The 26,198-nt window shown below is 41.9% G+C and overlaps 1 protein-coding gene across 1 annotated transcript in view; it reads right to left on the minus strand.

Annotated features, from left to right (window-relative positions):
- LOC118081605 (contactin-6) overlaps positions 1–26,198 on the minus strand; it is a 122,189-nt gene that overhangs the window by 88,240 nt on the left and 7,751 nt on the right. Inside the window, exon 2 of the mRNA XM_035108102.3 lies at positions 358–453. Within this exon, the coding sequence (XP_034963993.3) occupies positions 358–453 (96 nt within the window). The remainder of the gene's footprint in view (positions 1–357; positions 454–26,198) is intronic.

The following is a 26,198-nucleotide window of genomic DNA, read 5'->3' on the forward strand; positions in this document are numbered from 1 at the left end:
CCTGTGATGACTATATAAGTGATTAAGGCCTGTCAGTTTATCAATTATGGGACTTTGGCTGTCTGTCGAGGTCAGTCTTGAGAAGTGAGCCGGAGTCTGTGTTATGTCTTGAACTGCTGGAACAACAGAAATACTTTATACTTGTCTGTATCTGTGCTACTGAACTGTGCTACTGAAGCTTTATATTCTGCAGCATGGTAATGGGCTGGTTCCCTAGGTTTGATCATAAACCCTATGCACACTGAATATGCATGAGGATAAATCATGCCCCCATAATGTGTTGCACATTCAACAAATTTGTGCTGATACTGTAAAAAATATTTTTTAAAAAAACCCGGTAAGAATGTTGTATACTACCTCCATAGTGTGGCGGAGGTCCACAGAGCAGAACGACTCCTTGGCCTTCTCTGACTGATACAGTGCTTCTTGCTTTGGTTTCAAAGTTTTCAAGATCTTAAGGAGAGAGAAATAATTAAAAATCTGTCAGGTATTTCTATTTCCAAACCATGGAGACCATTTTGCTGTTCACACTGGGAGGACTTTGGAGGAATAAGCATGAAAATGATTTGCCTAGGTCCTTATTGGCTCTTGGAAAGTGTCTGCTGTGTTGATAAGTTTCATTTGAAGTATGCCAGCGCCACACTGGTAAGTTTCCTATTAGCTGAAATATATATACTGAGAGCTTGGCTTTTTTACAATTTTTGTGGTCTCATCTCCTTGAAGATATTGTCTACTCAGAGGTGGCTGAATTGAACTGTAAGCAGTTACAGTCTCTCATAAATACACTGTGCACCCTTTTAGGGTTGGAGATTATAGCTATGTATCCATACAACGGTTAACATGTTTAAAGTTTATGCTCATCCTCATTTATATGGTTGTTTTTTCTATGGAAATATTTTTTATTTAAAAAGCATTTTATTCTCCCGCTTCCTCTACCACCTGCTTTGAACATTCAGCCAGTTTTACAGGAAAAAATCCTAGTGCATTTCTCCTAGGCACACTGAAATCTGAGCATGACACCCCCCCCTCCTTTTTACCATATTTTATCAACAAAGGAAACAACAATAACATTATTACCAACTCTCTCACACACACCCAAGTACAGAGATAGCGTTAAAGAATAGTACATTAGAATCAAGGTGTAAAGTGATGCCGTCCAGCAAGAATCAAACAAATGTATTGTTCCACAGTGTCATGTGAGAAGCTGAAATTTGGAAGCCATGTTCAATAGAATGCACACATTCAAGTAAATTAAACCATGTCACACAGAACGTTATGGTGTCCCTCCCCCCAAAGTACAGTGTTATCTTTGAGGTGCTGCTAGCTGATCCATAAGAATTATGTCCCATATCTCTACTACCATTCTTCATAAAGGTCTGTATTAAAAGTTCTCCAGGATCTGGCTAAAACAAGTTACAAGCCGTTAACAGGTGAACAATAAGATCTTTATTAGACAAATCTGATTCTCCCATTTTATTCTCTAAGATACTAGTTTAGACTATACTAACTTCCTTCCCATAGCTTTTTGCCTGCCCTCAATGGAATACTTTACTCTTATGTTCAAGTTAAACAGAAATTGGGGGGGGGGGATGAAAGGATCAATATATTTTATTATAAATCTAAATTTCAAATAAGTAGATCTAATGGAGTATATGGCCCAATTTAATCTTGAATAAAATCAAAATACGCTACTCCTATATGGAGTTGGACCCAGACTTTAGTTCTACTAATATCAAGAGTACTTAGTCATACTCCATATAAGTATCAACAATCTGGATCCACAATAAAATAAAAGTGAAAACTAAGTGAAGGAAAAACAGGAGTAAATGTATAAACTCAAGTCAGACCAAGATAATGATGCAACTGAGCTGGTGAACTCAAATGCCCTTGTTCTTCTAGTAAAGGAAAACTTTTGGATGTGTCTAAAGATAAAAAGGAAATTTCCATTAAGGGATTAAATCAAACAGTGTTCATATAAAATGACTTTCTACAAAACAGGTAGAACAACTACATGCTTACATTGTTTTGTTCTGGACTGCAAACTGATACGGTTGCTCGAAAACATCTTCAGGGGGATGGATATGTGTGAAGTCTAATGAGGCTACATACTGACAGTAATTTCACAAGTCCCAGAATCACATGCCCATTGGCTGAACATGGGTCTCATTTATTGGATTGCTTTGGATGTACACATCATGAAACAGGCATTGGTATTCTTCATGCTGGGACAATTGGGCTTCAATTTACTAACACAGGAAATACACCTAGAGACTGATCTTTTATTTTTACTTTCCTACAAAAAAGAAAAGTATTCCATGCAGCTTGATATTTTAAAATAGAAAAACCACCATAGGTTAAGAGTATCAGAAGAAAGCAAATAATTAAGAAGCATCGACTTTTACAAAAATACAGCAACATTGATAGATGTGCGTTCCTATTATCCCCCCCCCAACTAAAAAAAAATGTTTACTATCACATATCTGTTGGAAACAAAGTTGAAAGCCAGATTCGTAGCATACTGAAAAACATTAATCAGCTTTTTAATGGCCAAAGTGTTAACGAAGTAATGGGCTCCTGAAAAAGAAAAAATCTACAAGATCATTTGCCTAAAATGACACTATTGCATAACATTACATAAGCTATTAAAGCATAATGGTTTATTTTGTTGTTGTTGTTGTTGTTATCAAGGAGTGTGGAGCAGAGATCAGGTGTTCGGAGTGGATTGCAATTGCTAATAGACATTTAAGGAACGCCAGCTCTATTTCACAGATGGTATATTCGCTAACTGTGCTTTCCACAGAAATCTATGAATAAGTTATCACCTGACTCTCCATAATTCTCCTTTTTCCTCTGCCTGCATTTGTCTTACATTGTGAGCATCGACTTTGCTCACATTGCATTTTGCTACCGGCTGCAATTCTGTTCCAATTGCCCCTTCTTCTCTTTCCCTGGCAATTCTCTTTGATCGTTGCATTCTGGCATGTGGCTATTGGCAGGGCGCTGGCTAATCAGCCAAATCTGTAACGGTATCATGTAGACTGAGCAGAATGCTCAGGTGCGAATGTGATCCTTCCACGTGTGGCATGGCAATGCCAGGGCTCAGCTGCACAGGGTGGCAAGTCATCACCATCTGAGGAAAGCATTCGCAGACCACAGCAGGCACAAGATATGCTTATGGCAGGGGAAACATATGTTTCCTTGTGTTAACCAAATTAGATTATCACAAGAACATTACTGATATACGCTGAACCATATGGGGACAATGCTAGAGAAGGCTGGGAAGCAAGTTGACAGAACAGGCAAGTTGTTCAGCTGGTGTAATTGAATCTTGCCAACTCTGGAAATTTCACTCAGGGCTTTCATGATGAACATTGCTTTTCTTAAAACAATACGACGGGTTTCCAATCAGAGACAGGCGCAGCCAGAGTTGACAAAGAACATAAGCCAGCGTTCTGAATGAACAACAGTTGAGCCCAATTCAGACACCCCTCGGGAAGCAGGGAGAAGAGACACGGGTGGTGACAGAGTGCAGTTAGACTGTGGACGCATTACTGGGTTAAAATGTAACCTGCTTGTTGTTTTACTCTATTCAAAGCTGGGTTGGGGGAAAATGCATTGAAACGAAGTATTTTGTAATAAATGGCAGGATGGAGGTGGATTGAGTCTCACATTCTGCGCACACTGCTTCTTGAACCAGAGGTGGGAGCCCATGGGATTCGGAGCCAACAGGAGCGTGTACACAGCTTTAGAATCACCACCCCTTCACACCTTGTATCTCAGTGCAGGAAGATCCGAAGTAGAGCTGGCAAGTGTGCAATGAGTTAGGCATGGGGTTTGAATGTGTGCTCCTGTCCTCTCCACGCACCATACACTTTTATCTGAACAGGGATTTAGAGATGGGGGTTGTAACCTCTTTCCTGGCACCTGAAAATTGCCACGAAGAAGTCAGATCTACCACTGGCGCAAAGTTACAGACTTTAGACCCATACCTGTTTTATAGGACAGGGATTTTCCTGGGCCTTCTACACGGAGAGGGGGGGCGCATTATCACTGATAATCAATATTGATCGGTTAACATTGCTGCATTGCTGCCTGCTTTGTCACCCCAGCTCAGATCCCACTCCATAAATCTCATTGGAGGGGGGGGGATTTCAAAACCAACTCTGTCACGCTAGCATCCTTTCCTCACAAATAAACATACCTTAGAAGCACAGTTAATGCATCACAAACCATGTTTTAGAAGTGGAATCAGTAACTCTCACACCTTGCCATTTATGTGTGCCCCCCCATTTCTGCTTTTTGTTACCAAGGAGTGCCTTTCTGCCTTTGCTTTGAGGAGTCACTTCTTAGATACTACAGAGGGATCTGATGGATCTACTACAAATAAGATTTTGAAGATCAGTTTATAATAAGGCACTTGTTGAAGCTTTCAGAAATGTTACTATAGCTTCTTGCTTAATCTAACTCTTCTCATCCCAAAGTGCGAAGGAGAAAGAGCATTCTCCAAATTACCCTTTATTAAAAATAAATCATGGCGAACAATGCTGCCATTGAGACTGACATCTTTATCTGGTCTCTCCATAGAATGGGATCTTTTGAGAGAAATTACTTTTGATAAGCGCATATCGGGATATGCTGCTTAAAAATTGAAAAATGCCTATTGCTAGTCATATGCATTAATTTCAGTGGGCCTACTCTGAAAATGACTTAGTTGAATATCACCCAATATACGTAACATTTACAATAACCTGAACATAGTTTGTCATTATGTGTGTGTGGTTATTTTTACCTTTCAATTTTCTCCCTATCTACATAAAAATGTCAAGTCATCATTGTGAAGCCCCCATTAGAGGACCTGTAGTGTTGCATCACAATCCTGGATTTGCATGAATTTGGGGTGGAGGAGAGGGAAGAAAAAGAGAAGGAAGATTGTGCAACAACAACAGCCAAGGCATGAGAATGAGAAAGGACGGACACTGGCAGTGGGAAAGGGCAGGGGGAGATTAAAACAGCAGAAGTTTGAGTAAAGCACGGATGGGGAAAACTGAGGGGAGGAAACAGTGATTCTGAACAACAGCAGAGGTTTGAGCAAAGTACCTTCATACAATGAAATATTTGAGGGCCTCACATCCTTTATCACATGAGGCCATAGCTGCCAAGTACCCCGTTTTCCCCGGGAAACCCCCATTTTTACATAACTTTTCCCGGTGGTCCCCCGTATCACTTCGTCTCCCGTTTTTCTCCATTATTTTCTCCTGCCGGCAGCCATTCCCCTCCCCCTGATTTGCCCTTCTATGGGCACAAAAAATGACCACCGCCGGCTTCAAAAGTAGCTTCTACGCATGACCAGAAGTGTGTCGATGCACTTCTGGTCATGCGTAGAAGCTACTTTTGAAGCCGGCGGCGGCCATTTTTGGTGCCCATAGAAGGGCAAAGAGCTCCAGCACAGGAGGTCAGTCTATTAGCAGCATTCCAGCAGGAGATTGCAGTTTTGAAGCTCCAATGAAACCACTACCTCCTCAACACTGTAGGTGTTGAAAGCCACTGAAACAGACAAGTCCCTTATAGTAATTTCTGCTGCTGGGAGTGAAGCTAACTACCCAGATTAGCAGCAACAAACAGACCACACGGTAATGTTAGCAAAACAATGAAAAGGTAAACAACCGTGAAGTGCCAATATTTAAATGTATATGCACCAACAACCTTCACCTATACAAAGAGATTCAAAAAAGGTTTGAAGAAAGCAGGAATGGAAGGAAACTGAAATGGGAAAAGTGGTGATATTTTAAAAAATGGCAGAGGTTTTGAAATGGGATTGTAAAGGTGAAAAGTGAGGTTAGTAGTTGCATGGGGTGGGAAGGGGAAACTTTCTGGGGTTAAAGTGGGGGAGGGAGTGGCAGAGGGCTGTTGAGTGGGATGAGCAGGGACACAGACCCTGACCCCTCAAAACGTAACCCAAAGTTCTGCTTGCCCTTTTTGAAGCATTTTTGCTTCAGCCGCACCGCCCTTCAAGTGATTGCAATAAGGACCATTTGAAGGTGCAGCACAACCCTGTGGAAAACTGAATGCCACACTTACAATTCGGCATCTGAAAGGAAGAATGAGAATATAGACTCTTGTGAATATTTGTATGCATATGTATATGTGAGAAATGAAGCACACATGAGCTTTGCATTTTGTTTTATTTTGGAGGACATGCATTGGCCAGTTTAAAACTGGCAATGGAACCCTCCCATTAAAAGCGTTTCTTGTGCTAAACTTAAATATTCAAAACAGTGACACTTTAATAAAAGACATGGCAACAGTAGTAAAGTGAGAAAATAATCAACAATTTGAAGCACTCTAATTGCCCTAAACTGCAATTATCTAAAGATGGGCAAATCCTCAGTGATTGCTGAGGTGTTTGGTTATGGTGATAAACAACTGTATCCCAAGAAATGCTCTAATGTAACATAAACAGACATTTTCCTTTTCTCTGTGTTGGTTCCATTAGTGCTAATGGGAATAGCAATCTGCCACGGAATAGAGAATATATCTTTTCTACCTCCCCATCCTCAGCACCAGGAGTTTATCATTCAGTCTTAATTGGATGACAAAACATTAAAACGATAAAACAAAGTTTGTTTGCTTTTAATTTGGAAGAGTAATTTTTTCATACTGCCTGTTAGCACCAACTTTCTTCTACTAACTAATAAGACATGGGTGGAGAATCTCTGGCTCTCCAGATATTGCTGGTCTGGAACTCCCATGACCTATGACCATTGACTGTGCTGTAACGAAAGTAGTCATAAACCATAAATAAAACTTTAACAGTACACAATTTGAACAATTCCCACATAAATAGTAGTAAGATCTAAAATATTGATGCAAAAATTCATCTCGCTAACAGCAACAACAGCTCCTCTCCCTCCTGGCAACAAACCCTGCTAAAAAATACCCCAGCCCAAGAGTCTGTTCAGCAGCCTCAACTTTTGTAGCTGGAGTCAGTCAGGGCCCCAGGCTTTCAGATGAGGTGGGGAAAGGCCTGCAAGGCAGGGAGCAGGTCTTCTGGGATTCACAGCCAAGATGGTCTCTGGCATAAGGTACCTTGACCTTAAACTTAGTGCCAGCCCAGCAGAAATGCAAAAGGAGCTTGAGATGATCCACCATCTTCAGTGGTGCCCCCAACAGAGCCTCCTCTCTAAGATCAGTGACTACCAATTGTTTCACTGGTTGAAAACTTGATTAGGAGATATTGTGTGGGACAGAAATGCATTTGTGGGAATACATGTTCAGGGCTGAACCAGGACACTTTTCCATTTCAGGCAAAAACCTCAATGCCACCGCCCCACCCTTGGCACCACTTTTTATGCTGCCCTGAGCTTCTTGGATGTAGGGGCATTTAAAGATAGTAATGGTTGATTCAAATAAATGATGACAGAATCAACAGAACCAAGCTACATGCAGGGTGCACGTCCCATTGTGACGTTTTTAAATTAATGCAATAAATGTGTTAACTTCTTTTAGGGAGGACTATTACATAGCCATGCCTTCCTAAATACCAAACAAAGATATAACAACATCCTAATACATGTTATGGATAATTAGGGAGAGGCAAAATTCATCACCTTGCATAATTACTAACACTTCTTTGGAATTAATGCAATTTCATGCTTTCTTGAACTTTTGATTCCATCCCACAAATGTTTTGTCATTATATAATCTTAAATATGACTGTTGTAATTGTAGTCCATTATTGAATAATGGGGGAGGGGAAGCATTAGGAGCATAGACACTTTTCAAGCTAGAGACAACTCCTAAAAGGAATGGGGGTGGGGGGGTGGGGTGGGGAGACCAATTCCTTTGAAGAAGCTCTGCTTTATACAATGTGATTTATTACAGCACAATGACTAATGGAACTGGTTATGATGGATCACAATGCAGTTCTTCACCCAAGCAAATATAATAGAAAATTATGAACTTAGCTGTTTTCAAAGTGCACCCATTGTTAAGATTTGCATAAGTAACTGCACTGTCTGCGTTCAGGAGATTAAAAATTTGTTACCTATATTACCCTGTGATGCTAATTACACACAAATGCCTTCCAGTCAAGGGAGAACTTCTTTTCTGTCATGCTTCTCTTGTTTCCTGACTTGTTTCCTAAGGCTACTTCCCTGTCTTATGTTTACTAATATGCCTGGATTTATAATTAGGCAATTGGAGCAATTGCAAGGGGCCCAGATCTGAGATTTATTTATTTGTTTGTTTGTTTGTTTAAAGAAAGCCCACTACAAAGAAAGTTAGAAAGAGAAATGTGCAGAGAAATGGCTCAGCCTGACTTCTCCTGCCTTTCACTGTTTTAAGCCAATGAGGGAAGTCCTAAATTGTGATTGATGAGTGAGTTATTTTACCCAACAGGATTTGGGAATCTCTGGGTTCTAAAAAGCTGCTATTTTCTATTTTCTTTTAGTGATCTTTCCAGCACCTTTTCTAGTCCGGGGAATCTCTGTTGTTTTTTCCAGACCTAGCAGGAGGGGCCAGCTGGTTAGGAGAAAAATGAGTACATTTATAATATAGTGCAGACGTACTTTTCCTAATCACTTTGGAAAACTCTTCCCCTGCCCTCCACCCAAAGTAATTGAATAAATGGAATGAAAGTTTGAAGTTTTGGAAATAGGAAGTGATTTCTAGTGTTCTGTGTGAATGAATAAAATAGTTTGGCTAAGTATGATCTGAATAGGGTTAGACTTTAGATGTTCAGGTTCAGGTGTGATTTTTGTGGAAAGTGACAATTTTCCACAGAGGTACGTAGGGAAAAAAGACAGCTAATTTTAAAGGTTTATTGTTTTATCACTGCTTATTATTTTCCTTATTACTGATCTGTATTAGCCACTGTGGAGGCCTGGAAGAGAGTTTTTTTGTTTTGTTTTGTTTTTTTTTTGTTTTCTTGTCAGTTGTATAGCATGCAAAATGACAATATTGCTGCTTCAGGGTAATGGACTTTGCTTGGTTTCTTGAAGCAGTGTGTGTGTGTGTGCATACCATCCCACATTTTTCTGATGAAAATATGGAATAATAATATTTATACCCCGCCCATCTGGCTGGGTTTCCCCAGCCACTCTGAGTGGCTCCCAACAGAATATTATTAATAATAATAAAGCGATCAAACATTAAATACTTCCCTAAACATGTCTTCTAAAAGTCAGATATTTGTTTATTTCCTTGACATCAGATGGGAGGGCGTTCCACAGGACGGGTGCCACTACCGAGAAGGCCCTCTGCCTAGTTCCTTGTAGCTTCACTTCTCACAGTGAAGGAACCACCAGAAGGCCTTCAGTGCTGGACCTCAGTGTCTGGGTTGGACAATGGGGGTGGAGACGCTCCTTCAGCTATACTGGGCTGAGGCCATTTTGTGTTTTAAAGGTCAGCATCAACCGGTGTTATATCATAACAACAACAACAACAACAACAACAACAACAACACCCCACCATGGGTGGCTTCCAGCCTATGTAAAACATAATAAAACATTAAACATTAAAAAACACCCTTTGCTATACAGAGCTGCCTTCAATTATTTTCTATAGGTTGTACAGTTACGTATCTCCTTGGCTCAAGAGTCACACAACTCCATACAGTCCAACATTTCTCTGATGAAAATTGGGACATCTTAAGGAAAAGCAGGATATTCTGGGATCAAATCAGAAACTGGGACAGCTTCTATAAATCTGGGACTGTCCCTGGAAAATGATATTAGTAGCCTGACTTCAATTTTTCTAGTTACAAGTAGGTAGCCGTCTTGGTCTGCTGTAGTCGAAACAAAATGAGAAGAAGTGTGCATGCACACGAAAGCTCATACCAGTAACGAACTTAGTTGGAACTCTAAGATGCTACTAGAAGGAAATTTTTTTATTTTTTTTCCGACTACAATTTTTCTGCCTCCACAATGCCCCAGAACTACCATTGTTCCAGGTCATGTTGAAGGGGCTCCACATACAAAATGGTGGTGGATATTGAAAGGAAATTCTACAATGTGACCTTTTTGTTCTAGAGGAGGTAATAAAAAGCAGAAACAAAAACAACACAACACAACACATTTTTATTTTTATTTTGCAGAAAAAATGTATTCTGAGAAATGTTAGCTCAGCTCTACTCTAAGCCTCTGGAGTTGAGAGCAATGGGCTATGGAATAATCCCTCCTATTTTAAATGCATATTCCTGGCATGTACATTAATGACACACAACAAGGAGTATTTCCACTGTATTTCCACCGAATCCTGCTTTAATATTTAATAAGCTGTAGGCCATATAGGTCCTTTGAATTATTAGCATAGCTTCAATACATTGATTTAGGTCCAAGTCTAACAAATTGCTGTATCCCCCTCTGCCCCTTATTTCATCAGTATCCATGAAATCCAAGGGATTTCAGTGTCAAGCTTTGCACCGATAAAGCCAGCCTTGCTCCATGTTTTTTTATGATGACAGGATAACAAAGAATATCACAGTATATGTAGAAAATCCGTGTAGTCAGTGAGGCCTAATGGTAACTACTCAAGGATTCTGAAGGTGTTAGCTGGTGAAAGCTGAAAAGCCTAGGGAAGAGTGAATATATTATCTAGCTTTAAAATTGAAAGGGAGAAGACTCAAGGAATTACAGACTGATTAGCTGTTCTTCAATACCAGAGACAAAATTAGACCAAATCATACACACTATTTGGTTTTTAACCACTAAAAGAAAATCTGGGTGATGAGTAGTAATCAACATGGATTTGTTAGGAACAATCAGGGCAAACCAAAATAGTTTTATTCTTTTATGAAACTTCCTTCTGTGAGGCTTTAAACTACTCCTAAATGACAAGCTCCCGCAAATGATTGAGCGAGCAGTGTCTATAATAAGATGCTTTCTATGGCACTGATACACACGTGATAGGAAAGTTATATTCAAAGACCAACAATTAATGTATCATCATGAAAATTCAAAGAATGATCAACTGGAATCTCCGTTGTTGCTCAATGCTTTCATTAATTGACACGTCTCAAATAATACTGAGGGAGCGTCAGCTGTGGAGCATTGGAAACAGGGTAATAGGCAGGAGATCTTATCAAGCAAGACAATAATGCTGCTTACAGGAGCATGTGTAAATTGCTCCACTTGGTGTGAAACTAAATGTTACATGTTTGCTCACTGTGTCCAAGGGCTGCAGCAAGCAGTGGAGAAACTCTGAAGGATGACTATCTCAGTGTTAAGAGCACACATTTTGCATTCAGAAGCAGTGGCATAGCATGTGGGGGCCCATAGGGGCAGTTGTCCCAGGCACACACAAAAATTGTTAGGAGCGCAAAATTTCAACACCTGTGCTGCCTCAATACAGCTACACACTTCCATTGCTGTGCTCCATTGAAAATGGCTTTTCCATGTGAACCAGGAAGCGACCTCCCCAGACATCAGAACAACTTTTCTTTTCTTATCTATGCAGCTGTGCTCTCCTGGGTAACATGAGCACCTTAGGTAGGTGAATATCCATCTGTTTTCTTTCCTCCCATTTTCCTTCCTCCCACCCACCCCCATGCAACCCATGTTACACCACTGCCAAGGTCAAGATTTCAATGCCTAGAACAGGGGTGTCAAACTCAAATTCATCAGGGGCCGCATCAGCAGTTTGGTCACCCTCAAAGGGCCAGTTGAATCTGTAGGACTATGTGTCCACTCTTTATTATCATAAATTATTGTCACTGCATTCAATTATTACTGTTTTTTTGTAATAATGTAAGTAATAACTAGCTCTGAAAGCAGAAACATAGTCAGAATAATGGCAAGTAGATATTCAAATGTACAATTATTGTACAATTTATTGAAAAATGATTTTTGGTAACTGCACTGGGTGGTGGAGGCTCGCTAGGGTTTCATGCAGGAGCTTTGCAGAGCTACTGGTACCTGGAGATGCTGGGGTCCTTCTGCATGCAGGACAGATGTTCTGCCAGTGAGCCACCACCCGTCACCAAAGGGACTGGCTGAGGTTGACTCACTGGAGCTGCTCTCCTGGTTCCAGGGTTTAAGGGCCAGAAGTATAAAGCAGCATCCTATGTTTCTGAGGAGAGGGAGAGGGAGGGGAGGGGAGGGAGGAAGGAAGGAAGGAAAGAGGGGAGAGAAATAAGAGTAGGAAATAAGGAAGGGAATAAAGAAGGAAAGAAAAAGAAAGAGGGAGAGAAGACGGAAAGGGAGAAAGAAGGAAGGAAGTACAGTAGAGGGAAAGAAAAGCCTCTTTAAGCAGAGGCTTGACGTCTTTAAGCAGAGGCTTGACAGCCATATGTCAAGAATGCTTTGATGGTGTTTCCTGCCTGGCAGGGGGTTGGACTGGATGGCCCTTGTGGTCTCTTCCAACTCTATGATTCTATGATTCTAAAGAATAAGAATGAGGGAGAGGAAGAAAGATGGGAAGGACGGAAGGAAGGAAGGAAGGAAGGAAGGAAGGAAGGAAGGAAGGAAGGAAGGAAGGAAGAAAGAAAAGAGGGAGCAGGAGGGAGAGAGGAAGGAAAGAGGGGAGAGAAAGAAGAGTAGGAAAGAAGGAAGGGAATAAAGAGAAAGAAAAAGAAAGAGGGAGATCAGACAGAGATAAAGAAGGAAGGTAGGAGAGGGAAAGAAAGAATAAGAACGAGAGAGAGGAAGAAAGAAAGGGAAGGGGGGGTCGCCGCCTTGATTCAGCGCCAGAAAAGAGCGCGAAGGGACCCAGGGGCAAAAAACATTTCCCGTGCAGCGAGAGACAGCGGGTGTCCATTTTAGGAGAAGTGCGTAAAGAAAAAAGAAAAGCTGTACCTGCTGAAATTCCCCTCTCTTAAAGGTACAGGAGTCCATTTCCTCTCTCCTGATCGAGCCACCCAAGCCTGAGCCTTCCAGTCACATGCACACACACACACACACACACACACACACACACGAGAGTGACACCCTGTGTGTGATTAAATGTCTTGAAATCTGCTTCTGATTTCCTCGGGAATCAGGAGGAGTTGATTTTTTCCTTCTCCCCCCCCCCACTTGGATTGAAACCTTTTTTAAAAAACTCCCATTTAAAGGCAGCCCGACCTCAGTTTCTCCACTGTTGCATTTCTCCCACCCCCTCCCTTCCCACACCCCTCGCTGCTCTTTTGATCCCTCCCAGCGAAGCAACCCTTCATTTGGTAGTTCAGAGCGAGCGAGCGAGAGGGAGGGAGAAGCAGCAGCAGCAGCCAGCCCTGCCTCTGCCGCTCATTCCGGCGCCCCTGGAAGCCGCGGCTGCGGCTCCAGCGCGCTTGTCTCCTCTAGCCAGAAAGGGAGAGGAGCTTTGGAGGACTTACGGAGCTTCCGGACGAATGGCGACAAGGACAGCTTCGTCGGAGGAGACGACGCAGCAGCGGAGCGCGTTGCCATCGCCGCCACCGCCCCGCCCCACATTCAACCACCGCGCCGAAAGTGAGCGCGAAGTTGCGAGAGGTGGGGTTGGGGAAGGGAGCAGCGACGGGCCATCTCGCAAGAGTAAGAGGCGAGAACGGTTTCCCGAAAGGAGCCCCTGGGAGCTGTAGTCTACAAGCGGAGCGCTCCCCACGCGCCTCCAGATAGCGGCCTGTTTGTCGGCGCGGCGCTTCAGCAGCAAGGTCCCGCTGCTGGGTCCTGCTGGCTGAGGCGCTCGGCGGGCCACATGAGGAGGTCTGGCGGGCCGGATTTGGCCCACAGGCCTTGGGTTTGACCCCTGTGGCCTAGAATGTTCTAGAAATATCACTGTCTGGAACCATGAAGAGCCACTGCAGTGTAAATTTCCTGGTCGATTTACCTTCATTCCAACATAACAATAATTTCTGAAGAAGTGTGCATGCACACGAAAGAACAAACTCTAAGGTGCTACTGGACAACATTATATATATATGTATATATGTATGTGTATATATATATATATATATATATATATATATATATATATATATATAATTTATAATATATACAGTCATACCTAGGTTTAAGTACACTTCGGTTTGAGTACTTTCAGTTGAAGTACTCCGCGGACCCGTCTGGAACGGATTAATCCACTTTCCATTACTTTCAATGGGAAAGTTCGCTTCAGGTTAAGTACGCTTCAGGTTAAGTATAGACTGCTGCAACCAATTGTGTACTTAAACCGAGGTACACAGTATATATACTGTGTCAGAACAACCCGGCTGCCTACCTACCTGATTGTATATTATCTGGTCAGTATGCATACTGTCCAGCAGGCCTCTTGGAATGTGCATGCCTCACATTTTTGCATATTGTCTAGGCCTTGGAAAATTTGCATATCATGATAGGTTTTGTTAAGCTTCCCTCATCCTACAATCCTCCCTCCCAGTGCTTCCCAGTTGACTAGCAGGAAGGGACATTGGATGAAATCAGACAACAGGATGCATGTGGCTTGTAGGCGAAGGGTTGCCCATCTCTGACAGGAACAAAGGGTATGCTTATTGGAGAGTGTGCATATTGCCCTCAGAATCTACAAGCATGCAGCTGAGCTATTAGGATTCTATTAAGTGGGAAATGTGCACATTTCCCTCTTCATTGGCAGATTATGTGCACACTGGGCAAGATGGACTTGGTAGAAACCATAAAGTATGTTTCATTGTTCCTTTCCACCCACCTATGCAAAGATCCATAATAGTAGGAAGTAAAACAGAAAATAATAGTAGGAAGTAAAACTGAAACCTTGTTTCAGTTGCATAGCAGACAGACGTGCTGCAGAAATTGGGGGAAGAGGAAGGAGCCTGCCAGTTTCACAACTGCTCTTTGCTGGTTTTGTGCTCAGTTCTTTGAGTTTCTCCACTCACTATCCAAATCAGCAGGCCAAGAGCCTGCACATCCAGCAGCGGATGATAGTCTGTCATGATCTTGGAGTCCAACTTCCCCTCTTGAGGGGACAAAGTGGGGAACTTGGAGGAAGAATCAGGGAGCGAGGAGGAATTGTCCACACATTCAACCACATGGTCCCCACTGCACCAAGAGCTCCAGCACAGGAGGTCAGTCTATTAGCAGCATTCCAGCAGGAGATTGCAGTTTTGAAGCTCCAATGAAACCACTACCTCCTCAACACTGTAGGTGTTGAAAGCCACTGAAACAGGCAAGTCCCTTTTAACTATAGTAATTTCTGCTGCTGGGAGTGAAGCTAACTACCCAGATTAGCAGCAACAGACGGACAACACGGTAATGTTAGCAAAACAATGAAAAGGTAAACAACCGTGAAGTGCAAATATTTAAATGTATATGCACCAACAACCTTCACATATACAAAGAGATTCAAAAATGTGTACAAAATCTCATGCTCGAAGTCTTAAAGGTCCAGTATAAAGTGCAATAATCAAGTCCGATAACTCCTGTGATCCCTAGCCATCAGGGATGATGGGAATTGCAGTCTCAAAACATCTGGAGGGCCGAGGTTGAGGAAGCCTGGTCTAGGGCATGCTAAGCTTGCATCCTTCATAGAGCTGACTACCAACATGGTACATCTTGCCTGCATATTAGAGTAATCACGAGGAGCAGCACACAGTTGTCTCTCTACCCCTTGATGGAAACTAAATTAGAAAGTGGCAGACATGCGTCAAATGCAGGGTACTTCTCAAGACCAGCTGTATGGCAACATATACACAGGTGATCAAGTTTGGCAGATTACTGGGACATTCCTGGTTGCATCCCAGAAGCATTTGGACACTGATTTCTGTTGCTGTTTTGGAAGATTGAGATCCAGGAATGCAATGACCTCTTTCATCTTCCTCAGCAGCAACAAGAAATACCTGCAATAATGTGTGGCTCTTTCACTGGATCATGGCCTGCACAAAAATGTGCTGTTCCTGCTTACTTTTGCAAGAGGAGTGTTCCTGATGAAACCTTGCTGTTAAATATGTTATTACAGGAAAAAACTTCAGTTAAATATATTTATATATTATTGTAGAGTAGTAGACCCACCTAACTTTCAATTTATTTTTTTAATCTATTGCTATCTATTGATTTTTTTTCTTTTTTTAAACAAACCTTTCCAATCTTTTGTCTGTATTGTACCAAAAATAAAATGAAAAGCTCTGGTGGATATGGTGGAAATTACATTTAATAATTTATTGGAATCTTGGACAGTAAAGGGAACTATACCAACACTGCAAATAAAGAGACTGACTTTAACCTTCAAAAATATTAAATTTTATCAATAAAAACCTAACTGCTTTGAGACCTTTATCTGTTTTCTTCCTAACAATATCTCGATAACACATAATGCTTTTATAAGAGCACTTTCTGGAGGCTATATATGACTGTATTATATTTGAATGTTACATGTAGAATACATATCATACATATTATATCACTCATGAAAAGGCCTCAGGGCTGGCCCATGCTAGGGCTGCCTTATGTCCGGATTTTCACAGACATTACCGGGATTTCAAAGGCAGAATTGACATCCGGGGGAATTTCCAAAAGCCGGCCCTTTGTCCTGGATCTTAGGCAAGTCAATAGAAAAATCACATTTTTCTCGGTGTTTTTGTAAAGAAAAATGCTCAAAAATGTCAGGGATTGTCTTAAAAAAGCTCAACAAGGTTGAGGTATTCCTAAGAAAAGCTCAACAACTTTTTGGGTGTCCTGGTTTTTAACTTTTTGAAATATGGCAACCTTAGCCCATGCCATCTTGCTGTCTGAGGTCATGGACAGTCCCTCATCACAGCCAATTGGACTGGACTGGCAGTTTCATCTTCTTTCAAAACTAGAGATGGGAGAGCTACTTCCAGTCCACCTACAGAAAGCAAGCTAACTTAAGGGGTGCAAGGCAGGCTGTGTGGTATAAACAGCTTTGTTGTCCAACATTGTCTTCACTGCTGCTTCTGCACCACAGCATGGGCTCCCTCACTCTGCCTGATGGGAGGGCCAGCAACGAAAAATGAAGTCGTCCATGGTGAAGACTTCATTCTTGATTTTTCATGTTTACATTTAGTGTCCCCCCCCCCGCATGTTGTAATGTTCTGCATGCACCACTTCCAAATCTGAGGTAAAATTTCATATGAAAATTTAAAATGTTGTCAAATTATTCATGTTTGTTAAAGAGAGATATTATGGAAGGAGGCATATATATTTATCTGAATCTGATTTATCAGGCCAGGAAGTGCTGTAGCTCAAAGATTGTGAGTTGACTTGGCTGTGGCTCACTTGGATAGTGGATGTGATTGTTGGAAAACCCAGGAGCAGGAGTAAAAGACACCCAAAATTATTGCTTCTGCTCTGCAAATGGCTTGCTGTAAATAAACAAGCAGGAGTGGTCTAAGTCATTTTTCCGCCTGAGACAGAATGCCAAATGGAGTTGCCCCATTTTAAAGTGAACAGTACCCCTGAAATAAAGTGACTAGTCTGTGGCCAGTCATTAGGTTTCAGAGTAAGGATTTGAACCTGACTACTCAACATCCAACACATTGACATTTTCATAGGAGGACTGGAATCAGGATATATACATAGGAAATTCAAAAGAATGGATGGATGGATGCTTCTTCATTTCCCTTTCCAAATTCCCCAACCACATCCAATTGTCCTGATGGGAATTTACCAGTAAAGATCAGTACAGTGGTACCTCTACTTACGAATAACTCTACTTACGAATGTTTCTACTTACGAATGGAGCTCCATCCGCCATCTTGGATGCGGTTTAGATAGGATTTTTTCTACTTACGAATTTTTTCTCCCAATGTATTCCTATGGGATTCGACTTACAATTTTTTTCTACTTACAAATGTGCATTTGGAACGCATTAAATTCGTAAGTCGAGGTAGAGGTACCACTGTATACAAACACTTGTAGAGGATTATATTACCATGACTGTGATAGCACAACTTCCCTACATACATGGGATCTTTAAAGTGCGATGAAATAACAGCACTAACAGTAATTCCAGACCAGAACTGGTTTGTAACACAGCAGGGTACCATCTGGACCAGAGATGGAGAAGCCAAGAGGAAAGAAATTCATGCATCCCCAGCTTTTGTACATTTCAGAATATCTGATCTGATTTAGCTGCATTGATTTTCCCATTTTCTGCTTCCAAACATATGCTACAAGTTTTAAAAAACCCAAAAAAACCCAGGGTTGTGACATTTTGAGCTATGCTGTATTGCTTTCTGGTGCTTGTGCAATTTGTGTGCACTCAAAGGTAAACAACATGATGAAATAATCAGGGGGAAAGTGAGCTTTTATGTTTGCTGAACAATTCAAAAGCTCCATTTCCACACATACACATTTATTCAGCTCTTCTACATTGCCAGGCCTATGATTCAGCATCAACTGCAACAGCTTATCAAGTGACTTGTCCAACTGTGGGTAAGGGTTAGGGCGAAGGAATCTAATCAGTCCACTTTTTTCAGTGGATTGAGCAGATCTTACACTCTCAAATTCACTTGGCTATTGGAATGCAACCCCCACTAAAAAGCAATGGTAAAAATGTGTATTTTACTTCAATATTTCAGTAAAACATGTGTAAAAAAAGCACCCTATGATTTAAATGTACTTTTTAAAATGGGACAGAACAGACCAATGACTGGAAAGTGAAGCTGAAATGGAGAAGAATTATGCTTCCCAATACCTCCCTAGTTTCCTGTGATTTATTTCTACACTCCAGGCGAGACTTGGGACTCCTACATGCTTGGAGGCTGCATGCTGCTCTGCTACAAAACCGGGCCTGATACTTGGAGGTGTACTGGACCCAAGGATAGGAGTTTTGGTTGCCTAGAAAATTCCAAAGGTTATGACTAAAATATCACTCAGTATTGGGGCCCACTGGCACCCACAATGAGAGCCAATGGAGTGGTTAGAGTGTTGAACTAGGACCTGGGAGACAAGGTTTAAAATCAGCACTCAGCCATGATGTTCACTTGGGCCATTTTCCATGTCTATGGCTTCTGAATGTTGTGAAGGTAGAATGGGGAATCAGGAAGCTTGTATGCCACTTTGACCTATTCAGAGGAAAGGTAGGACCCTTTTGGCAGTTCCTACACCCTCAGAGGCTCAAGCAGTGGGTGGCCCAGAACAGAGCATTCTCTGGGATGGCCCCAAAGCTTTGGAACTCCTTCCCCACAGAGGTGCATCTGGCAAATTTATTGTACAGCTTCCTATGTTGAACACACTTGAGGTGTACAGTTGTACCTTGCTTTTCAAACAGAATGCGTTATAGGAGTTCCTTCGACTCCCAGAACCATCCAAAACAAAGCGTGGCTTCCGTGTGGCTGCAGGACTGTCCTGCAGCCAATCAGAAGCCGTGGCAGACGTTCGGCTTCCGAAAATTGTTCGAAAACCAGAACATTCACTTCTGGGTTTCGACCATTCAGGAGCCAATTTGTTCAGGAGCCAAGGCGTTTGAGAGCCAAGGTACGACTGAATATATTTTAGGACCCATCTTATTTTTATGATTGTAACTGTTTTCTATGCTATTTTAATGCCCTGGAACATTTGGGTAAAGGGCAGGAAATAAAGAAATAAAATATTCTCAGTGTTTCATCGCTCAACATAATAATCAGTTCATTTCCTCATTTGCAGAATGGAACGTCAAGTCCTGAAGAAAGTGCCTCATTTCCCTATAAGCCGCCATTATCAACATGGTTTCTGAGAGACACCTGCCGTGGCTGAACCACAAAGAATATGTCAGGGCGCTCAGGCATCCCAGGTTCCTTTCAGCACTTCTGATCCTTGGTATGGATCCAAGCTTCCTCAAGCATGCTTGCCAGCACTGCACTTTATTCCTGGACAAAAGGATGGGAAATTATTGTGCAACTTCATCGGCTTTCCTGAGGAGCAATTAGCAACAGGCTTCAATGCAGCTCCCTCAGCGAGGAATGTTTTTGCTTACTCTGCAAGCTAGCCCATTGAAATCTCGCCCTGAGATGCCAAACAAAAGCTCCTTTATTAACAGCTCCAGCCCTGTTTACAACAGGAGGGAAAGCTTTTTACAATGTGGACAATTTACAAGTGTGAAAGGGCTGTCTGACTCTGGGGTATTGCTTCCCTATGCAGCCCATTAATCTTGTATGTGAATTAAAGCGCTTGTCAATATCTCTTGAAATTAACAAGCTAAAATCACAGTTGGTGACAGACAAGTGACTTTCACGTGGCAATGGAAGTGAACTGAGTTAAATGGGAACCATCATCCCTTCCTCTGATTAGTGACAGAGCCTGAGACAGAATGATTTGCATGTATTAGAAGGAACCTCATTTCACATCCCAGACAAATTGGTTATTTTAAATAATATTTGGTCTGCTGTTCTTACCCTCCATGAATAGTTATGAGTGGTATTTTTGTTTCATGCCTGCGCTCCTCCCCACTTCCATCCATTCCTCAACATCATTTCCCTTCTGTTTCTTATCACATGAAAAAAATATGTCTGAATTGAGGACTGAAGGCTAGATTTTTGTTTGTAATACAAACACAAGTCTGCTTAAAAGTAAGTCCCACTGAGTTCAATTGAATTTACTCTAGAGTAAGTTAGTACAGAATTGGAGCCCACAAACTTTTACCCTTCCTTTCATCCAGATCAGCTTATATGGAGTCTTGCAGCCATTTAAGCAGTAAAACATGAGCAGGAGTACATCCATTAAAATTGATGAACATGATTGGCTTTGAGTCATTCATTTCAATGGGTCTCCTCTGAGTAGGGCTACTATTGGTCACAACCCCCAAATAAATATCCCTATAAAAAAACAGAGAGCTGAACAACAGAGCCAGCAGAAAATATAAATGGAAGGAGGGGAAAAACTGAATTGGGGAGGGTGTTCCACCATCAACCTAGTATACAAATGTCTTGTGGCTACAGAGCCTCTGGTGCCCTTCTGTTCTTTGATTTCCATGAAGGAGGAAATTTGAATGTACAATATACTCTTGACATTAAAATAAATGGACAGCTAACCCATTTATGAACATGATGTACCCATCAAAGTGCAAATTTGGCTCTGTATGGAGAAGCATGCTTACTGTACATTAACCTCAGCTATCAGGTCGCCGCACGGTTGTGAAAGACTGTTACCACAAAGCAAGTGATCATGGGATGCAGTGCTCATCCCAGGAGGCAAGATTATGAAAGGTGCCAAAAATGAACACAACTTGTGACCCACCAATCTGGTCTGCCAGTACTTAGCACCCCAGTTTTGACACCCCAGGCTGCAGTGGGCAACTATAAATGGTTGGCGGCCGGTATTTAGCTTGAAGGATCACAACCTTTGTAATCTTGAGCTATCTTTAATTGGCCACAACCACAACAGTTTGATTATATATAGCCTGGCTATTTAGGACAGTGGGAAAAGAAGCTGTGGTGCCCCTGTTAATATTCAACTCGATGAGGATATTTCCCTTAAACCTATTTATTTACATTGACTTATTTTTACATAAAAGTGGTGCAATAATGAAAACATTCCCCAGCATTCTAATGAATTTTTGAGCATTTAAAAACACCATTTAAATTTGAGTTATGTAAGCTTCATTCATAATAATAGGCCTACATTATGCACAACAAATTAATATGCATGAAGATTGTGCCTCTCAACTGCATTTCAGACTAAAGGGGGGGGGGGGAGAAAGGAATCTACTTTAGAGTTTAAATACTCCCAGACCCTTTCTATTTTCTTGGCATTGTTGACGTCAAGAATGCATGGCTACTATTTCTGGCAGTTTGAATACAGAATCTAAATGGTGCCTTTTTTATTTCCTCTATGACATTTATATTTAATACCACTTTCCTATATTACCAAGGAGGTAATACTGAAAACAGCAGGCCCCTAGATACAAGATGCCTGTGGACAATGCCGCTGTCGTAGTCAGGGAAAGAAGTTAACGAGAAACAAAAAAGTCTGTGAGTAAAACCTGCAACATTGCTTTATCTAACACCTTTGCTATAAAAAAAAATGTGCTTTAGGTATGCATAGCAATTCAATACTCTACACATTAATGTGAGCTTTGGATTACTCACACAACTATGTACCTATGTATCCATATACTTTAATCCATATACTTTAACCTGCAACTGTCCCAAATTAGTGCGTCTGTCTTCCTTAGAACCCTATGACACAAGTCCTGATACATTCTGCCTTGGTCAATGCCAATGCCAACATATCGAATGCTAAATGTGAGCCATTTAGGAGAGCTGCTGCCAATCATAGAGTTGTAGAGTTGGAAGGTACCACGAGGGTCATCTAGTCTTACTCCATTTCACCGCAGGAATCTTTTGCCCAAGGTGGGGTTCAAACCCATGACCCTGAGATTAAGAGTCTCAGGTTCTACCAACTGAGCTATCCCAGTAGACAATACTTCCTGAGATATCAGTGGTCAAAGTGTAAGGCAGCTGACTATGCTCTTGTTTCCATCCATGTTCCAAAGAGGTCAGTGGAGGCCTCTTTGTTTTGGTGCTCATTCTTCAGGTCATCTGTTTTCTAGGAATCCTAGTTTATTTCAATCCAGATTGCAGCTGACCTGAAGCTTGGTTTCTAGATGTTTCAGCAATAAAGGCCATTTCACACAGAACAGTTTTGCTGTATCAAAGTGATATCCATGTAGGAAACCATCTTGTGTGAAGAGTTCTTGATGACAATGTAACTCTGGTAGCCAGCTGACAGTAAGACACCCTGCTAGTATATGTGGACAATTTTCTTCTTGCATATCTTATGTATTCTAATTGTGTTGTTATGAGTTTGGTGGGGTATACTTCTGCCCACCCTCTAACCCCTGGATCCAGAATGTGTTAACATATAAGCCAGGCTAGGTTCTTGTGTTGAAGTGATCATCTGGGTGATGGGCCATTAAGACAGCAAGGAAAGTGGGCTCTGTGAAAGACAGCAAATGGGTGAGGCCCCTCCCACAACTCAGAGATGGTTAGAAGGACAAAGCATGAGTTTAGAGTTGAGTTTTGCCGTGGTGTGACTGAGAAGCAAAGCAGCAAGCTGGAAAGCCAGAGAGAAATAGCAGTGGTTGATTTCTGTTTGAAACCAAGGCTGCGGCTAAGGGAGAAACAAGACTCTTTTGGGATGTTAATGCTGTGAACCTCTCCATTGCAGGCTCAGGTTGTATATATGTGAAAATAAACCAACTATCATAAAAACACCACAGTTTCGGCTGTGCCTCATTCCCAAAGAAAACACAGATCCTGGGTAAGGATTAGGGTGGCATGCAACAGTATTTTCAAGCTTTTACTAGGCAGTCTACATTCCCTTATCTATTTCATCCATTTTAGTGTGTGTGTGTGTCACAGCATTTCTAAAATGCAACACTTGAAAACAAATTCAATTAAAAGGCTTTTTTTTCAGCCAGAACTCCCTGGAACTCAGTTCCGGCACCTCTCCATTGCCATTATAAAACAAGGGAGGCGTTCATGGTACGTTCCAGAATCTCTTTTTCTAGAAAAACAGCACTGCTTATGACTGGATTTAGCTGAAGCCATAAATGGAGGTCTTATGCACTACTGGGATAACACTGAAAAAAATCTTCCCTCTGCGAAGTTTAGAAAAGCTTGCCATATGCTCTGCTGCGCTGTCATCATATTGCACGTTTATTTCTGCAGTCTCAAACTTGCTTACTGTGTAACAAGTAAGCTTTACACAGAGCTATTATTGAAGAGTGTTCAGAAGCTTGAAGTGATATTAGAACACAGCAGCTTTCACTGAAGGAGGCATACTGCCAATACCACATAGTGGCATAGCATCTGCTTTAGTGATAGGACATCTGCATTGAATGCAGAAGGTCTGAGGCTCAGTCCCTGTCATCTCCAGGTAGGGTTGAAAATGTCCCCTGACTGAAAGATCCTAAACACTGCAAGTCATTGTAATCAATACTGAGATACATGGATGAGTTGTCCGATTCAGCATAAGGCAGCTTCCCACATAACACCACTTCTAAAGGACTGGGAAAGGATCTGAAGCTGGTCTGTCACTGGGTCTGGTGCCTGAAGTCAGCTCCCCGTAGAGCACACCCTTGGGAATCCTGAGACAGGAGTGCGAACATGCTGGGAATGTGGGCTTGGGAGACCACATCTTTGTTCTGTCCTGAGATTCTGTCCTGCCATGTGATACCCAAAATCTTCCTGATGCAGTGCATGTGAAGGTGTTGAGGCATCACTCCTGCAGGTTGTAAGTTGCCCACAACTCACTTCCATAAAGCAGTGTGCTCAACACACCATCCTGGTAGACCTTCATCTTGGTATTGAATGTTAGCATCACATTCTCCCATACCCTTTTGGAGAGATGAGCCGTTGCCTTAGCTGCCTTGCCAATATGCTAGCCAAGTTCAGCAGTGATGGAAAGATTGCTGGTTATGGTGGAACTCAGGCCAACAAAATCATCTACCACCTCAAACATGTGGTGAGCATTGCTAATGTGTGGAGTACGGGTGATGTTCTGACCCAAAATGTTGGTCATCGTCAGGCTGATGGTAAGGCTGAACTCCTATTAGACCATTAATACAGTATATGCTAAATATAATATAGTACAGTGGTACCTTGGCTGTCAAACTTAATCTGTTCTGGGAGTCCGTTCGACTTCTGAAACCATTCAAAAACCAAGCCACGACTTCTGATTGGCTGCAGGAGCTTCCTGCACTCGATCGGAAGCCGCACCGGACATTCAGCTTCCGAAAAATGTTCACAAACAGGAACACTCACTTGCGGCGTTCAGAAGCCAATTTGTTCGGGAGCCAAGCCGTTTGAGTATCAAGGTATATGGTAAATGGCATTTCCATGTGTTCTGGTTTCTGTCACGGTGTTCCATTGTGCCAGAAGTGGTTTAGTCATGCTGACCACATGACCTGGAAAACTATCTGTGGACAAATGCCGGCTCCCTCGGCCTGAATAGCAAGATGAGCACCGCACCCCATAGTCGCCTTAACCATCTGGACTTAACCATCCAGGGATTCTTTACCTTTCCTTATATGCTATTATTATTATTACTACTACTGTCATTATAATTATTTAACTATTTTAAAATATCATTTAAAAATAGCTCTCTGGTGGTTCTATTTTATGACCACAATACAGGAAAAATTAAAATTAATATCAAATAACAAATCCCTCAGACATGATGATGAATGTACAAGTTGAAGTTCAGGCAGACATACCGGTAACAATTTTTAATTACACTACTAAAAGACGCAATTGGGAAATGTGTGTTAGGACTTTAAACCTGAGACGCTGGCAAATTAGCAAGGTCATGTGATTTAAGTTGTTAAGTTGTTAAGATGCTCAGTATATATAGAGCGTTTGTTTTGTTTGCCTGTGGGGTGTGGAGCAGTCATGTCTGAAAGCTCTGGAGGTGTTTCTGTTATTTTTCTGCAATAAAGCTGTCTTCAAAAGTTGAGCTTTGGTGAGTCGTTTTCTGCTGCAAAGCTACAAGAATTCTACAACAAGAAGAATCCAGCCGCTGTGCTTAAAGCTCTGCAAAGAGAACTGTTTCTGGTCTGTATAGCGCAGCAAAAGCGTTTTTACTGGACCAGTGCAGAAAACCTCTTTAGGTTATGGACTGAGTTATGTTTTGTATTCTAATGCTGTGGACTCTCATGTGCTGATTGCTGTATCGTGTGCAGAGGCAGTGAAAGTGGCTTCGGATGTGAGAAGACCTGCTTGGTCGTAAATCAAGCCATAAAACAAGGGAGGAACCGAGAGAGCTGCGTAAGTGAAGGCTTACACCTTTAATTAACTGCAAAAGGCTAGTTTGATCTCCCGTTGTGTTTTTTTGCCAATAAACACAAGACGGTGGCAGATTGCTAGTGAAGACACGGAGGGGAAAAGTTTAAAAGGCTTCAGAGAAGGCTCAAAGCGTCTGAAAAGTGAGTAAAGTAAATCCCAAGGGGGAAGAGAAGCAAGGGCACTCAGAGGGGGTGGCAACAGACCCCAATAATGGCAGCAGAAAATTTCCAGGTTCCCTTTCCAAAGCTGAACTCTGATAATTATGTGCAGTGGTCTAAGAGGGCTCAAGTCTGGTTGGAAGCCAAAGAAGTTTGGGCGGACTATGTCCAGAGGCGAAAGCCAATTGTGGCTGTTGCAGCAGATGCCACAGCAGAGCAACAGGCTGCTGCACATGCTCAGAATAGAGAGCATGATAAAATGGATACTAAAGCTAGATGCATGTTAATGGTATCGATAGATGACTCTCAACTGCCCTATGTGGAAGGCTTAAGGTCTGCATTTGAAATTTGGGAAGCCCTTAAGCGTATTCACCATAGAGCCACGCCCAGAG

Source organism: Zootoca vivipara, chromosome 2, assembly GCF_965207765.1.
Source record: "Zootoca vivipara chromosome 2, rZooViv2.hap1.1, whole genome shotgun sequence".
Taxonomy (NCBI): Eukaryota; Metazoa; Chordata; class Lepidosauria; order Squamata; family Lacertidae; genus Zootoca; species Zootoca vivipara.